At 43.5% G+C, this 16,245-nt stretch overlaps 1 protein-coding gene and 1 pseudogene across 1 annotated transcript in view; one reads left to right on the top strand and one right to left on the bottom strand.

The window, feature by feature from the left end:
- The window catches only part of ERCC6L (ERCC excision repair 6 like, spindle assembly checkpoint helicase), a 30,726-nt gene extending 19,856 nt beyond the window's left edge, over nt 1-10,870 (bottom strand). Inside the window, exon 1 of the mRNA XM_003360364.5 lies at nt 10,756-10,870. Within this exon, the coding sequence (XP_003360412.3) occupies nt 10,756-10,823 (68 nt within the window). The 5' untranslated portion in view covers nt 10,824-10,870. The remainder of the gene's footprint in view (nt 1-10,755) is intronic.
- On the top strand, nt 9,304-9,394 carry LOC146394646 (U6 spliceosomal RNA; annotated as a pseudogene).
- Nucleotides 10,871-16,245: the final 5,375 nt, after the last annotated feature.

Genomic DNA, 16,245 nt, shown 5'->3' on the forward strand with positions numbered 1-16,245 from the left:
TGCTTAGTGAAACAACTTAGAGAAAAGACAAATACTCTATAATATCACTTATATGTGAAATTAAAAAAAAATACAAATAAATGTATATGCAAAACAGAAAGAGACTTACAGATACAGAAAACAAAACTGTGGTTACCAAAGGGGAGAGGGAAGTGGGGAAGGACAAATTAGGAGTATGGGATTAACAGATATAAACTACTATATAAAAATACAGATAAGCAAAGAGGATAATACCATAGCACAGGGAATGTATAATGTATATCCCTATTATCTGATGATAACCTATAATGAACTATAACCTGCAAAAATACCAAATCACTATGCTATACACGTCAAAAACACAATATTATATATTAACTATACTTCAATTTTAAAAAAGAACTGGCAAGAGCAGACATCCTTGTCTTGTTCCTGATATGAGGAAAAAAGCTTTCAGTCTTTTACCATTAATTATAATATTAGCTGCAGGTTTTTGTAGATACCCTTGATCAGGTTGAGAAAGGTATCTTGTATTCCTAACTTTTTGAGTGTTTTTATCATTAAAGAGTGCTAGATTTAGTCAAATGCTTTTTCTGTACCTACTGAGTTGAATACATGGTTTTTGTCCTCTGCTTTTGGACAAGTTTGATATGTCTATTATCAAGTAGAGCTGTCAAATAAACAGCTGGATACAGGAGTCTTCAATTCAGAAAAGGTCAGGACTAAAAACAAAAATGTGAAAATTCCACAGAAACAGCTAACAGGTGAGGCAAGTTCTCATCCTTGAGCTCTCAACAAGAATGAGTTCAGCTTTAATATCTTTTTCACAAGACTATTCAGCAACAAAAAAATGACTTGCTGTCCTTTACATTTGGTAAACTTAAGGGTCTTGAAGATGTTTCAATTAGTTGACCAAAAAAAATAAAAATTAAAAAAAATTTTAAAAATGTGAAAATTCTCATCAAAAGATGGGATTTAAAGTCAAGAACCTATTTAGGTTCTATTTAGATCACCAAAGGAAGGAGTATAATTTTAAAAAGAAAGACATAGCATTCCAACACTTCAACATTAAGAACATTTACAGGAAGTTCCCGTGTGGCACAGTGGAAACGAATCTGACTAGGATCCATGACGATGCAGGTTCCATCTCTGGCCTTGCTCAGTGGATGGGGGATTCAGTGTTGCTGTGAGCTGTGGTGTAGGTCAGAGGCAAGACTCAGATCCCGCATTGCTGTGGCTGTGGTGTAGGCTGGTAGCTGTAGCTCTCAATAGACCCCTAGCCTGGGAACTTCCATATGCCTCAGGTGTGTCCCTAAAAGACAAAAAAAAAAAAAAAAAAAAATTTCTGGAGTCCCCTCTATGGCGCAGTGAAAACAAACCCAACTGGGAATCATGAGGTTGCAGGTTTGATCCCTGGCCTCGCTCAGTGGATTAAGGATCCTTCATTGCTGTGAGCTGTGGTGTAGGTCACAGACTCGGCTCGGATCCGGCATTGCTGTGGCTGTGGTATAGGCCTGCAGCTGTAGCTCCAATTAGACCCCTAGCCTGGGAACCTCCATATGCCACAGGTGCACTCCTAAAAATCAAAAACAAACAAAAAACAAAATCCATCCATCACTGTACTTAATTACGAATTTTTTTCTTATGATGAGCTCTTTTAATAATTACTCTCTTAGCAACTTTCAAATATGCAATAGTATTATTAACTATGTCACCATACTGTAACATTACATCCCAGGACTCATTTATTTTATAACTGGAAGTTTGTGCCTTTTGATCGCCTTCACCCATTTCACCTTCTCCCCACCTCCAGCAACCACCAATTTGTTATTTGCATCTGGGAGCCTGGTTTTTATTTTTAGATTCCACATATAACTGAGACCATACAATATTTGTCTTTTTCTGTCAGACTTATTTCACTTAACATAATGACTTCAAGGTCCACCTATGTTGCTGCAAATGGCAATAATTCATTCTCTCTCTCTCTCTCTTTAGGGCCACACCTGCGGCATTTGGAAGTTCCCAGACTAGGGGGTGAATCAGAGCTGCAGCTGCCAGCCTGAACCACAATAGCAACACCAGATTGGAGCCGCATCTGCAACCTATGCCACAGTTTGTGGCAATGCCAGATCCTTAACCCACTGAGCGAAGCCAGGGATCAAACTCATAGATAACAGTCGGGTTCTTAACCTGCTGAGCCACAACAGGAATTCCCAAGAATTCATTCTTTTGGAGTTCCCTCATAGCTCAGCAGGTCAAGGATCCACCATTGTCACTGCCTGTGGCTCTGGTTACAGCTCTGGTGTGGGTTCAATCCCTGGCTCAGGAACTTCTGCATGCTTCATGTGTGGCAAAAAACAAACGAAACAAAACAAAGAAAGAGAGAACTCATCCTTCTTCTTTTTTTTTTTTTTTTTTTTTTTTTTGGCCTCACCTGTGGTACACGGAAGTTCCTAGGCCAGAGATCGAACCAAACCTGCGCCACAGCAGTAAGCAAAGCCACAGCAGTAACAATGTCTGATCCTCAAACCACTGAGCCATCAGGGAACTCCAAGAAATTCCTTTTTACAGCTGAATAATATTTTTCTGGGTGTGTGTATGTGTGTGTCACATTTTCTTCATTCATTCATTTATCAGGCCTTTAAATTTAAATTACAGGAGATAATAACACTGCAAGGAAGCAGACTAATCCAAATCACTGGTATAAAATAAAAGGGGGGCAGTAGGATAGGAATTGAGTAAAAGAGGTTTAAGAAATATAACTAAATGCATGGATAAGCAATGAGATCCTGCTGTATAGCACTGGGAACTATATCTAGTCACTTATGATGGAGCATGATAATGTGAGAAAAATAATGTACATATGTATTTGTGACTGGGTCACCTTGCTGTACAGTAGAAAATTGACAGAACACTGCAGTTATAATGGGAAAAATAAAAATCATTAAAAGAAAAAAAAGAAAGCTTCAGGCATGTAATAAACATTCAATAAATGTCAAAAATAAAAAATAAAAATAAATAAAATTATTTTAGGAAAAAAAAAGAAACATAACTAAATGCAGCATGTGGACCTTCTTTGAATACTGATTCAAACAAATCAATTATTAAATGACTTAAGACCATTTGAAAAATGTGAATATGGACTATGTATTAGCTTATATCAAAGAATCTGTTTCTTTTATTAGGTGTGAAATGGTACAGTGGTTTTGTAAGAATACTTTTTTAATATGTTCTTTTTTAGAGATGCATACTGAAATATTTAAGGATGAAATAATATGATGCCTGAGAATTTAAAGTACCTTAGAAGAAAAAGCTGAATTCCCTGGTGACCTAGAGGTTAAGGATCTGGCATTGTTACTGCTGTGGCTCAGGTCACTGCTGTGGTATGGGTTCAATCCCTGGCCTGGGAACTTCTAGCACGCTGTGTGTACAGCCAAAAAAAGAGAAAGAAAGAAAAAGCAAGTGGGAATATGAGGAGGAATGAGCAGAATCTAAGAAGCAGCAATCAGTGAGGTAGGAAGAAAAATCAGGAGAGGGGTCCTGGTGGCCAAATGAATCTAGCTTTTTGTGGAATTGTGATCAAATCTATTAAATACTATTGGTAGATGAAGGAAGAGGAGAATTATGAACTGACCATTAGATTTAGTTATATGAAAGTCATAGGTGACCTTGACAAAAACAGTTGGAGTAGAATGATAGGAGAAAGTGGGTGAAATAGAGAGCAGACAGGTGAGAGCAAGAAAGAGCAGACAACCCGGAAGACAACTGGGTAAAAGAGAGGGTGACAGAGACAGTGAGTGACTTGGGAGAGAGGGTGGATGACAGAGATAGAGGTCAGATAACTGCGAGTCATCATTTATTGCCTCTCGGTTCCAAATTCATACCTCAATACCTGCTCTATGATAATGGACAAAATTCCTTTAAGCATCTCTCCTCTACAGCTAGCAGAATGTTAAGCTTTCTCAGGAGAGGATGCCTGAGGGACACTGCAGGAGGAGGGGGCTCTCCTGAAGTTGCCAGCTGCTGTTCCACAGTGGGTCAGCAGAGTGGCCCACATCTACCCACCCAGAACACGCAGTACTTCAACTACCCTGAACTCTCCACCTGGCCTGGTGATAACCTTCTTCTTCTCTACATGGAAACCAGCTCCCCCAGCAGCTGCCTGTGCCCTGCCCCCCTTCTGTACTCCTACACGGTGGGTTGCTGCTAGCCTGCTCCCTACCTGGCACTCCAGAAGGGTGCTTCTTGCAGGCCTGGGGAGTGCAGATCAGCTCCAGCCAGCCTGGGCAAGCCAGCATGCTTCTCTGCTGTCCAGTGGGCTGAACTACACCTTCTCCAAGGAAGTCTGAACCTCAGCCTTGGAGAGAGGGTCCCCTTCCAAGTTTGTCCTTCCTTGGGTAATCTTCCTTAGCCCTAGGGTACCATATGGAGTTTCCTTATTTATTTATTTTTTGGCTGTGCCACAGCATACGAAAGTTCCCAAGCCAAGGATCAAACCTGTGCCACAGCAGCAATCCAAGCTGCTGCAATGACAACACCGGATCCTAAACCTGTAACCTGCTGCACCACAGGAGAACTCCTGGAGTTTCCGTATTTCTTATAGTCACTCATTTATCAGTTTAATAATTATTTTCTAAAATTCCTGATTTAACACACTACAGTTTCCACCTCCTAAATGGACCCAGAATGATACAGTGACAGAGAGAAAAAGAGGAAGGGTGACTGAATAAGGGAGCGGGTGACAGAGAAAGCAAGCAGGTAACAGGGAAAGAGAATGAGTGATAGAGGTAGAGAGTGGGTGATGGAGAAAGAGGGAAAGGGGTGACAGGGGTATAGAGTGGGAAGGGTGGCAGGAAGAGTAAGTGGGTAAGAGAGAATGGACGACAGTGCGCACAGGTATTTGGCAGCAAGAACAGGTGGGTGACAGAGAGAAGGGGGTGGTAGGTGACAATGTGAGAGACGGAGAGAATGAGAGAGAGACTATGAATGCCAGAGAGGGAGAGTGGGTGACAAAGGTGGGTTACACATAGAAAGAGATAATGGGCAACAGAAAGAGACAGGGGCGGGGGAGGGAGAGGGAGAGAGAGGGAATGCCAGAAAAAGAGGAGGGAGCAATGGAGGGGAGGGGGACAACAAAGAGTGGATGCAAGCAGGAGATACAGAGACCACAAGTTGGGCGTCAGAGTCAGAGGGTGGGCAAGAGAGGAGCTGGTGTGTGGGTATCACCAAGGGAGAGCATGACTGACAGAGACTGTGACAGAGTCATTGTATGTGACAGAAGATGAAGGTGTGGGAAAAGAAAAACACATGTGCAGAGAATGTGTCAGCAAGTCTCAGTTCTCTTTTATCTCTTAGGCAGCAAAGGCAAGAGACAGAGAAGGAGAGGGACAGAACAGAGAGAGGAGAGAGGGAGGGAGAGAGACAGAGAAACTGTGAGAGCAGGATAGTGTCAAGGAATAGAATTATGAGAAGCAGAGAAGGTAGAGAAGGCTATGCTTCGTGAGAGGCGGTTTTGGTGTGGGGGGATTTGGAAGAGGATGGGAGAGATTGAGACAGCTTAGGAGAAATCAAAGAAGGATATTGAGAGTTGAGGGTTCATGAGAGATGGGCCACCAGGAGAGATAGGGAAATGTGAGAGAAAAGTGGGGACCATGAGAGTATAAAGTAATGATTGTGAGAGAAGGGGTTGCTGGTTGAGGGGGGTGGTAGAAACCGTTGGAGCATGCCCACAAGAAAGCACATGGGAGCGAGTGAGACAGATGCCAGCTTGAGAGGCAATGGGGAACCAGCATAAGCTGAGAGGCCCGTTTGCTCGCTAGGGAAAGGAGGGGGTTGGAGGATGAATGCCTTATTCCCTCCTTCCAGAAAATTGAGGCTCAGGATACTCAGGGGACTTGCTTGAGGCCTCCCAGCTAGCAAGTGCCAGAACCATAATTTAAACCCCAAATAGCCCAACTCTGAAGCCAGCACTTTACCACCACCACACTGCCTCCCTCTGTTTTCCCCAAGTCTTCTTTAAGGAAGTCATGTAACTTAGTCCAAAGACACGTGCTTTTAATCCTCTTTAAGGAGAACTTTTGTCTTTTAACAGCCTTAAAACATTCTTTTTTTGGAAAAGGGAGATGGAATTATTCCACTGCTCCAATTGATTTCTTTGTACTACGACAAAATTTAAAACTTCTATGCATCAAAAGACACAATCAACAGAGTGAAAAGACAACCTACAGAATAGGAGAAAATATTTGCAAATCATACATTTGGTAAGAAAGTTAATACCCAAAATATATAAGCAACTACTACTCAACAACAACAAAACAAACAACCCAACTAAAAAATACGCAAAGGACTTGAATAACTATTTCTCCAAGGAAAATATAAAAATGGTCAATAAGCACATGAAAAGATGCTCAACATCACTAATGCAAATCAAATGAGATACCACTTCACTATTGTTAGGATGGCTAGTTACAACAACAAAACAAAATAACAAGTGTGGACCAGGATGTTAAGACATTTGAACCTTTGTGCACTGTTGGTGGGAATGTAAAATGGTACAGGTGCTATAGAAGACAGTATGGCAGACCCCCAAAAATTAAAAATACAACTCAACAGCAAAAAAGCCCAACAACCCAACTGAAAAATGGGCAAAAAACCTGAATGGGGAGTTCCCGTCGTGGCGCAGTGGTTAACGAATCCGACTAGGAACCATGAGGTTACGGGTTCGGTCCCTGCCCTTGCTCAGTGGGTTAACGATCCGGCGTTGCCGTGAGCTGTGGTGTAGGTTGCAGACGCGGCTCGGATCCCGCGTTGCTGTGGCTCTGGCGGAGGCCGGTGGCTACAGCTCCGATTCAACCCCTAGCCTGGGAACCTCCATATGCCGCGGGAGCGGCCCAAGAAATAGCAACAACAACAAAAGACAAAAAGACAAAAGACAAAAAAAAAAAAAAAAAAAAAAAAACCTGAATAGACATTTTTCCAAAGAAGACATACAGATGGCCAACAAGCACATGAAAAAATGCTCATCACTGATTAGAGAAATGCAAATCAAAACTATTATGAGGTACCACCTCACACCAGTCAGAATGGCCATCATTAATAAGTTCACAAATAACAAATGCTGGGGAGGATGTGGAGAAAAGGGAACCCTCCTACACTGTTGGTGGGAATGTAAATTGGTACAACCACTGTGGAAAACAGTATGGCTGTACTTCGGGAAACTAAATATAGAACTACCATATGACACAGCAATCCCACTCTTAGGCATACCATCCGGACAAAACTTTCCTTGAAAAAGACACATATACCCGCATGTTCATTGCAGCACTCTTCACAACAGCCAAGACATGGAAACAACCCAAATGTCCATCTACAGATGAATGGATTAAGAAGATGTGGTATATATGCACAATGGAATACTACCCAGCCATAAAAAATAACAAAATAATGCCATTTGCAGCAACATGGATGGAACTAGAGACTCTCATACTAAGTGAAGTAAGTCAGAAAGAGAAAGACAGACACCATATAACATTAGTTGTATCTGGAATCTAATATACAGCACAAATAAACCTTTCCACAGAAAAGAAACTCATGGACTTGGAGAACAGATTTGTGGTTGCCAAGAGGGAGGGGGAGGGAGGAGGGTGAACTGGGAATCTGGGGTTAATAGATGCAAACTACTGCTTTTGGGATGGATAAGCAATGAGATCCTGCTATATAGCACTGGGAACTATATCTAGTCACTTACGATGGCACATGATGGAGAATGTAAGAAAACGAATGTATATATGTATGTGTGACTGGGTCACTTTCCTGCACAGTAGAAAACTGACAGAACACTATAATAAACCAACTATAATGGAAAAAGTAAAAATCATTTTAAAAAAGACTGGAGGAGTTCCCATTGTGGCTGAGTGGTTAACAAATCCAACTAGGAACCATGAGGTCGCAGCTTCGATCCTTGGCCTGCTCAGTGGGTTAAGGATCCGGCGTTGCTGTGAGCTGTGGTGTAGGTCACAGACGCAGCTTGGATCTGGCGTTGCTGTGGCTCTGGGGGAGGCCAGTGGCTACAGCTCTGATTCGACCCCTAGTCTGGGAACCTCCATATGCCCTGGGAGCAGCCCTAGAAAAGGCAAAAAAAGACAAAAAAAAAAAAAAAAGACTGGAGATATCTTTACTGTGCGTCAAAGTATACAAATGTGGCTGCTACTAAAAAGTAAAAATGGGAGTTCCCGTCGTGGCGCAGTGGTTAACGAATCCGACTAGGAACCATGAGGTTGCGGGTTCGGTCCCTGCCCTTGCTCAGTGGGTTAACGATCCGGCGTTGCGGTGAGCTGTGGTGTAGGTTGCAGACGCGGCTCGGATCCCGCGTTGCTGTGGCTCTGGCGGAGGCCGGTGGCTACGGCTCCGATTGGACCCCTAGCCTGGGAACCTCCATATGCCGCGGGAGCGGCCCAAGAAATAGCAACAACAACAACAAAAAGACAAAAAAAAAAAAAAGTAAAAATGACTTTTTCCAAACAAAATTTTTTATAATTCAAAAAAAATTAAAAATAGAATTAGAATTACCATATGATCCAGCAATCCCATTTCTGGATATATACCCAAAAGAATTGAAAGCAAGATCTCAAAGAGATATTTGCACACCCACATTCACAGCAGCACTATTCACAACAGTCAAGAGATGGAAGCAACACAAATATCAATCAAGTGATAAATGAATAAACAAAATGTGACACTATGCATACAATGGAATATTATTCACTCTTAAAAAGGAAGGAATTCCTGGCACATGACACGACATGGATGAATCTTGAGGATGTTATGCTAAGTGAAATAAACCAGTCATAAAAAGACAAATACTGTATAATTGCACTTTTTAAAAAAGTTTTATTGAAGTATAGTTGATTTACAATGTTGTGATAATTTCTGCTATACAACAAAGTGATTCGGTTACACACACATCCATTCATTTTCAGATTCTTTTCCCATATAATCACAGAATATTAGGTAGAGTTCCCTATGCTATATAGCAGTTCCTGTTGGCCAATCATTCCATATACCACAATGTGCTTACGCCAATCCCAAACCCCAAATCCATCCCTCCCTAATTGCTCTTAAATATAAGGTCCCTAGAGAAATCAAATTCACAGAAAAAGTAGAATGGTGGTTGCCAGAGGCTGAGGAAGAGTGGAATGAGGAATTGTTGTCTAAAAGGTACAGAGTTTTAGTTTTGCAAGATGACAAGAGTTCTGGAGATAGATGGTGGTGATGGTTGAACAATGTTAATGTACTGAACTGTACACTTAAGAATGGTAAAGATGGGTGTTCGCTTTCATAGCACATATAGTAAAATTGTAAAGATACAGAAATTAGCTTGGCCCCTTCGCAAATTCATGAAGCATTCCGCATTTTCGGAATTTGAGATTCGCAGATGCAAACTATTATACATAGAATGGATAAACAACAAGGTCCTACTGTATAGCACAGGGAACTGTATTTATTCAATATCCTGTAATAAATCATATTGGTGGAGTTCCCGTCGTGGCGCAGAGGAAACGAATCTGACTAGAAACCATGAGGTTGCTGGTTCAATCCCTGGCCTCATTCAGTGGGTTAAGGATCTGGCGTTGCCCTGAGCTGTGGTGTAGATCACAGACGCAGCTCGGATCCTGCTTGGCTGTGGCATAGGCCAGCAGCTGTAGCTCTGATTGGACCCCTAGCCTGGGAACCTCCATATGCTGCAGGCGCAGCCCCCCCCAAAAAATAAAACAAAATTTTAAAAAATCATAATGGAAAAGAATATGAAAAAGAATATATATGTATAAATGAATCACTGTGCTGTACTGCAGAATAAACACAACACTGTAAATCAACTATAATAAAAAACAAATTTAAAAAGGAATGGTTACGATGGTAAATTTTATGTTGTATTTTATCACAATTTTTTAAAAGAATTTAAATGTCTATTCCCACATCACTGGGCCTCCCACCCTTAGCCATCTGGTGAATGATCACTCATTTCTCAACACCCATATCTCCTCTGTGAACCCTTCCCTTAGCTCACCGACCCTTGGAGTTGGCTATTCCCTCCTGCAGTATGCCTTGCACATTATACCTCTTACAGTCCTTATCAAACAATAGAGCAAGTATAGTTCACCTATTCTTTTCCATCACTAGATTATAAGCAATTTGAGGGCAGGAGTGTTTTAGTCCTCTGTTTCCCCTAGGCCTGGGGCTAGGTAGGCTAGAAAGACCCAAGAAAGGCTTTGGCAGGGGAGATCTTAAAATTCAGGTATATTTTTGTGTATTAATGTACAGCATACACAAAAATCCTTGACAAACTACAAAAGGAAAATATTGTACTATATACAATGTGAATTGTATATCTTTAATATATTAATATATATTTCAAATAAAAAAATTATTTCTAAACAGAAAGATGGGTGTTGAAAATGTATACATTAAGCTATAAAATCAAAATAGGATAACAGAAAATATTTAAGCTATTACTAACATAACGCATCAGCAATTTTTATGTATTAAAAAAAAACAGATTTCAAAATGGCTCTTAAGGAGTTCATATCGGAGAGTTATTTGACCCGGCATCGTGGGCTCCCCAGGCTTTAGATATCTAGGGAGATTCCCACGCCCTCCTCTCGGGCTGGCCTCTCGCAAGGCTCTGCCTCGGTAGTTTGGGCCCCTGGGACGGTCCGCGAGGTCCCCCCCACCCCCACTCCCTGCCAGGGCCTGTGAATTAGACCCGCCCAGACGTACCTCAGGTAACGGGCAGCCTGCTCTGGGCTTAAGACCCCGGCTTCCGCAAACCCTCGGGACGCCTCCATGACCCTCAGATTGGGTTCCGTGTGTCTCCGCCGGGTATTGAATTTCCCTCGCTCTCGCCCTGCGCAGGCGCTACGCGCATGGAAGAGGGACAGGACCAACCGTCGACGTCGCGGCAGGCCAATCCGCGCACAGGGCTTCCGGCGCCACCGCTTGAGCCCCGCCCACGAAGGTCGCGCGCCTGCGCATAGCGCGCTGGTGGGGCGTAGGGGCCGTAGCCGGCCGGTGGTGCGGCATGACTTGCGTCCTCCTGCTGTCTTTGGCACTTTTTTTTTCAGACATGCCGCGCAGCCGGCGGAAGTTGCCTCGCCACAGAAGCGACCCGAGCCAAAGCAATGACAGCTGCCGGATCCTTAACCTGCTGAGCCACAGAAAACTCTTCTGTTCCTTGAATTTTCATTCCAACCCGTACCGGGTTGGGGTGAATTTCTGCCCCCGCGGGCGCGTGTGCTTGTGATATCCTCCTGAGTGAAATAGACTGCCTGATATGATCTTGTTTTAGTGGCCCCTGGAAACCTCCACAGCTTGCATCCCCTAATATCCTCCCTTCTCTGCTACCGGATGGCTGGTACTGAGCACGCTTTGAATTCAAACACTCCGCCGGGAGGCATAGTCCTCGTGACTTAAACGCACAGTGAAGAAGGGTCTTCTAGAACCAAGCCAGAGTTCCCGTTGTGGCACAGCGGTAATGAACCTGACTAGTATCGATGAGGACGCAGGTTAGGTCGCTGACCTCGCTCAGTGGATTAAGAAGCAGGTCTCGGAGTTCCCGTAGTGGCGCAGTTGTTAACGAATCCGACTAGGAACCATGAGGTTGCGGGTTCGGTCCCTGCCCTTGCTCAGTGGGTTAACGATCCGGCGTTGCCGTGAGCTGTGGTGTAGGTTGCAGATGTGGCTCGGATCCCGCGTTGCTGTGGCTCTGGTGTAGGCCGGTGGCTACAGCTCCGATTCGACCCCTGGCCTGGGAACCTCCATATGCCACGGGAGCGGCCCAAGAAATAGCAAAAAGACAAAAAAAAAAAAAAAAAAAGAAGCAGGTCTCGAGTGAGGTGCAGTGTAGGTCGTACACTCCACTCGGATCTGGCATTGGTGTGGCTGTGGTGTAGGCTGGTGGCTACAGCTCTGATTCCACCCCTAGCCTGGGAACTTCCAAATGCCAAAGGTGTGGCCCTTAAAGAAAGAAAGTAGTGCTGTGGTGTGTGGTTGCCACCATTCCTTCAGAAGATCCAACTGAGATGCAGTCAATTTGAAAACTCACCACCTATTGGCCCAGTCATGTGCCTACCATATGTCCAGAGAATTTTAAGCTTTTTATAAATTTCATGTATCTAGTTAAAAAGAGACCTTAGAGAAGATGGGCTGTTTTCCTGGTTAATATGACTTAAGGTCATATGTTCATAGAGTTTTAGGCCTTCTGTTAAGAGGGTTTTTTTTTTTTTTTTTGGTTTTTTTTGTTTTTTTTTTTTTGGCAGCGAACGTGGTAGGTGAAAGGCCCCGGGCCAGGGTTCAAAGCCACGTCACAGCAGCGACCCAAGCCTCTGCAGTGACAATACCAGATCCTTAACCTGCTGTGTCACAATAGAACTCCCAAGAGGGCTTTTAATATACTACTATTATCCCCATTTTCAGATGTGGAAATTGAGGCTCAAGAGAAATAAAGTGGTTTTGTCTAAGGTTCCAAAGCTGGGAAATGGCAGAACCAGAATTCCATACCAGGTCTATATAGACACAAATCTGTGCTCATTCACTGTGTCACACTGCTTATTGCTGGAAAGAAGAGGGGAATGGCAGGACATGAAGTTGGAGTAGTTGGAAGCCACTTCGTGAAGGAGTTTATTTACCCTGCTAAAGTGTTTTAATCACTTTTTTTCCTGGAGGCAAGTTTGGATTGGAGAAGGAGGTGGGGAGCAGTCAAGTGTACAGTTGCTCTGGGTACCCAAATAATGAGTGGGGTGAGAAGGGCTGGTGGGAGTTCCCATTGTGGCTCAGTGGGGTAAGAACCCGACTAGTATCCATGAAGATGGTGGTTAGATCCCTAGCCTTGTTCAGTGGATTGAGGATATGGCGTTGGCGCAAGTTGCAGTGTAGGTCGAAGATGTAGCTTGGATCCCGAGTTGCTGTGACTGTGGCATAGGCCAGCAGCTGCATCTCCTGTTCAACCCCTAGTCTGGGAACTTCCATAAGCCACAGGTACAGCCCTAAAAAAGAAAAAAAGAAAAAAAGAAAAAAAAAGAAAGAAAGAAAGAAAAGAAAAGAAAAGAAAGGAAGAAAGAAAAGAAGAGGAAGGGCTGGTGGAGAGAATTCCATAGAAAAGATGCAAGGTGTTCCAGCTATGGATCAGGGGGTTAAGGATCCAGTGTTGTCACTGCAGTGGCCTGGGATGCTGCTGTGGTGCGGTTCATTCCCTGGCCCGGGATGCCACAAGCGCAATCACAAAAATCTTTATCTCGAGTCTAAGGAAGGCCATCTCTAGTTGTGCTTTGGCTCATTGTCTGCCTTCATCACTCATACCCTTGGAACTGTCGAGAACTCAAGATGAAGCAAAGCAGAACCCTGATTGCTGCCTTGGGCAGCTGTCCCTAAGTTAGCTTTGGAGAAAAGCTAAAAGGAATTCCCTCAGAAGCTACTCTACTCCCTCCCTGTTTCCCAGTGCACAGTGATCTCCAAAGGCCTGGATTACTGGACAAAAGTACCCACCCTCCCACTTGCCTGCCCTTAGACTACTGGATTTTTCTCAGTACCATTTTCACACAGCAACAGGACTCCCCCTTCTTTAAACCCACTAAGTCCTCCAGCTCACCTTCAGTCCTGTTGTGGCTGCCTCAGTCCTGCCAGTGACCTGGGAAACTTGTCACCAGGGATTCCTAGTCTTCCTCTGTAAAGGATCACACACATTCACAGACCAAAAATAAGAAAGAGGTAGGGGAGGACTTAGAGTGGATAAATGGAGAGAGTGAAAGAGGATCAAGGAGTTCCCACTGTGGCTCAGCAGGTTAAGAACCAAACTAGTATTCATGAGCATGTGAGTTCCATCCCTGGCCTCACTCAGTAGGTTAAAGGATCTGGCATTGCTGCGAGCTGTGGTGTAGATTGCAGATGAGGCTCGGACTTGGCATTGCTCTAGCTTGGGAACCTCCATATGCTGCAGGTGCAGCCCTAAAAAGACCAAAAAAAAAAGAAGAGGTACTACTATATCCCATGTAGGCCTTGTCAGGCCTTGTTCAAAGCACTTTACTTACATTAACTCTCTTGGCTCTTCCTCATCTACCCCCAAAACAAGGGCTTGAATTCACCCAGCTTCTCTCAAGGGAATGGGGTTTTTAAAAACCTTCCCTAATTATTGTTAATTTCTAAAGTGTGATGATGGTATTGTTGTATTTTTTAAGCCCTTATTTGCTAGAAATACATAATGGAATATTCTCAGATAAAATGATACGACATCTGGGATTTACATTAAAATACTCCAATAGGGAGAAGAATGAGAGAGAGTTAGATGAACATAGCTTGGCAAAATGTTGATAATTGTTGAAGCTTGTTACAGAGGTTCATTATCCTCTTCTCTCTACTTATCTGCATGTTTGAAATTTTCCATAATAAAAAAAGAAAAAAAAACCCTTTGCTTTATAATCTGCAAATTACACTGAGTCACCCGCACTCACAGACCGGAAATAAGATAATGAGGCCTTGTGGAAGAGTTCAGAATGGGTAAATGGAGAGATGGATGAGGCAGAATAAGAACAATAGCTAATAGTAATAGAACACTTGAGTGCCAGGCTTTATTCTACATGCTTTACATGTATTAAGTCATTTAATCCTCACAACAAACTTGTTAGGGAGTGTATACTATTATTAAAGTCCCTTTACAGGTAAGGAAACTGAAGCACAGGAAAGATTAAGTTACACAAATTTACACAGCTTGTAAGTGGGAAAGCAAAGTCCCAAACCCAAGCAGCCTGGCTTTTGACTTTTTGCTCTTAAACACTACACTAGTTAGATATAGAAAGTAGCTGATAGGTGAAGAGAAGGATTCATTCACCTATTTATATATTCATCTATTTAATAAACATGTGTTAAGCCTTTACAAGGCAAGGGTCTCGGTGCTAGAGTACAGTGGTGAGCAAAACAGACAGATATGTTCTGGCTATCCAGGAGTTTAAAGTTTGATTGGGCAATGGTGGGGTGGGGGCTCAACTTGAAATAATGATCATGCATGCATGTGGAAAATTACAAACCATGATGATGTTTGTAGGAAGGAAAACTCCGGGGAGTTCTGAGAGCATTTGATGAGGTACCTTACCCAGTCTGGAAGGGCTGGGAAAGATTTCTCCAAGAAAGAAGTACTTGAGCTGAGAGCTGAAGGATAATGAGGAGTTAATTAAACCAAAAAAAAGGGGGGAGGGGGGAGGGAAGAGCATTTCAGGTAGAGGGAAGAGCATGACCAAAAACCCTGCAACAGAAGAGAGCTTGAGGAGTTCCCATCGTGGCGCAGTGGTTAACGAATCCGACTAGGAACCATGAGGTTGCGGGTTCGGTCCCTGCCCTTGCTTAGTGGGTTAACGATCCGGCGTTGCCGTGAGCTGTGGTGTAGGTCGCAGACGCGGCTTGGATCCCCCGTTGCTGTGGCTCTGGCGTAGGCTGGCAGCTACAGTTCCGATTAGACCCCTAGCCTGGGAACCTCCATATGCTGCGGGAGTGGCCCAAGAAATGGCAAAAAGACAAAAAAAAAAAAAAAAAAAAAAAGCTAAGGTAATTGGAGCAAGGGCTGGAATGCTAGAATCTGAACAGTTTTTTTGCGGTCCAATGCAATGTCACAGGTAAGGAAACTGCCACTGAGAAGGAAGTGACTTGTCCAAGGTTACACCCTGAATCAGTGGCAGAAATTGGATTCAAACCTAAGTTCCTTGACTTCCAGCCCAGTGCTCTTTACAGCACAGATCTTGGCTTCCCTACATATGAGGATGAGGGAGGCCAACTGGGTGTCAGCAAAATGCTGCTTTCAGGGACTGAGCATGGGAGAGGGTATTTTTAGAGATAAGTATAAATAACCAAATGAAATCTTCATATGGCCAAGGAAATCAAGAGTGGGTTTGGGGCAGAAAAGAGAAGAAAGTGATTTGGAAACAGGAAGAATTTAATTTGTGATTCCTGGACACCTAATTAAGCGTTTCTCCTCCTATTTGTAGTTAGTGTTCTAAAGTGGGTGTAGGGTTTTTTGGCGAGTAGAAAAGGGGACTGGACTGAGGTCTTAACACCCTGTTCGGGGATGAGAGGAGTCTGTCCCAGGGGAGGAAGGACAGGAGTGCTCTCCAGCTCTGCTGCCCAGCCATGAGTCATCTCCAGCTCTGCCAGCAGGGGGAGCTGGAAACCAAATTTCCTAAGAATGGCAGCTGGCCTGGCCCCCAGGCTGGATAAATTCTTATTGGA

Source organism: Sus scrofa, chromosome X (genome assembly GCF_054392235.1).
Source record: "Sus scrofa isolate SSC_HxYL_T2T_F1_AM1 chromosome X, Sscrofa_HxYL_maternal_Yorkshire_Landrace_v2.0, whole genome shotgun sequence".
Taxonomy (NCBI): domain Eukaryota; kingdom Metazoa; phylum Chordata; class Mammalia; order Artiodactyla; family Suidae; genus Sus; species Sus scrofa.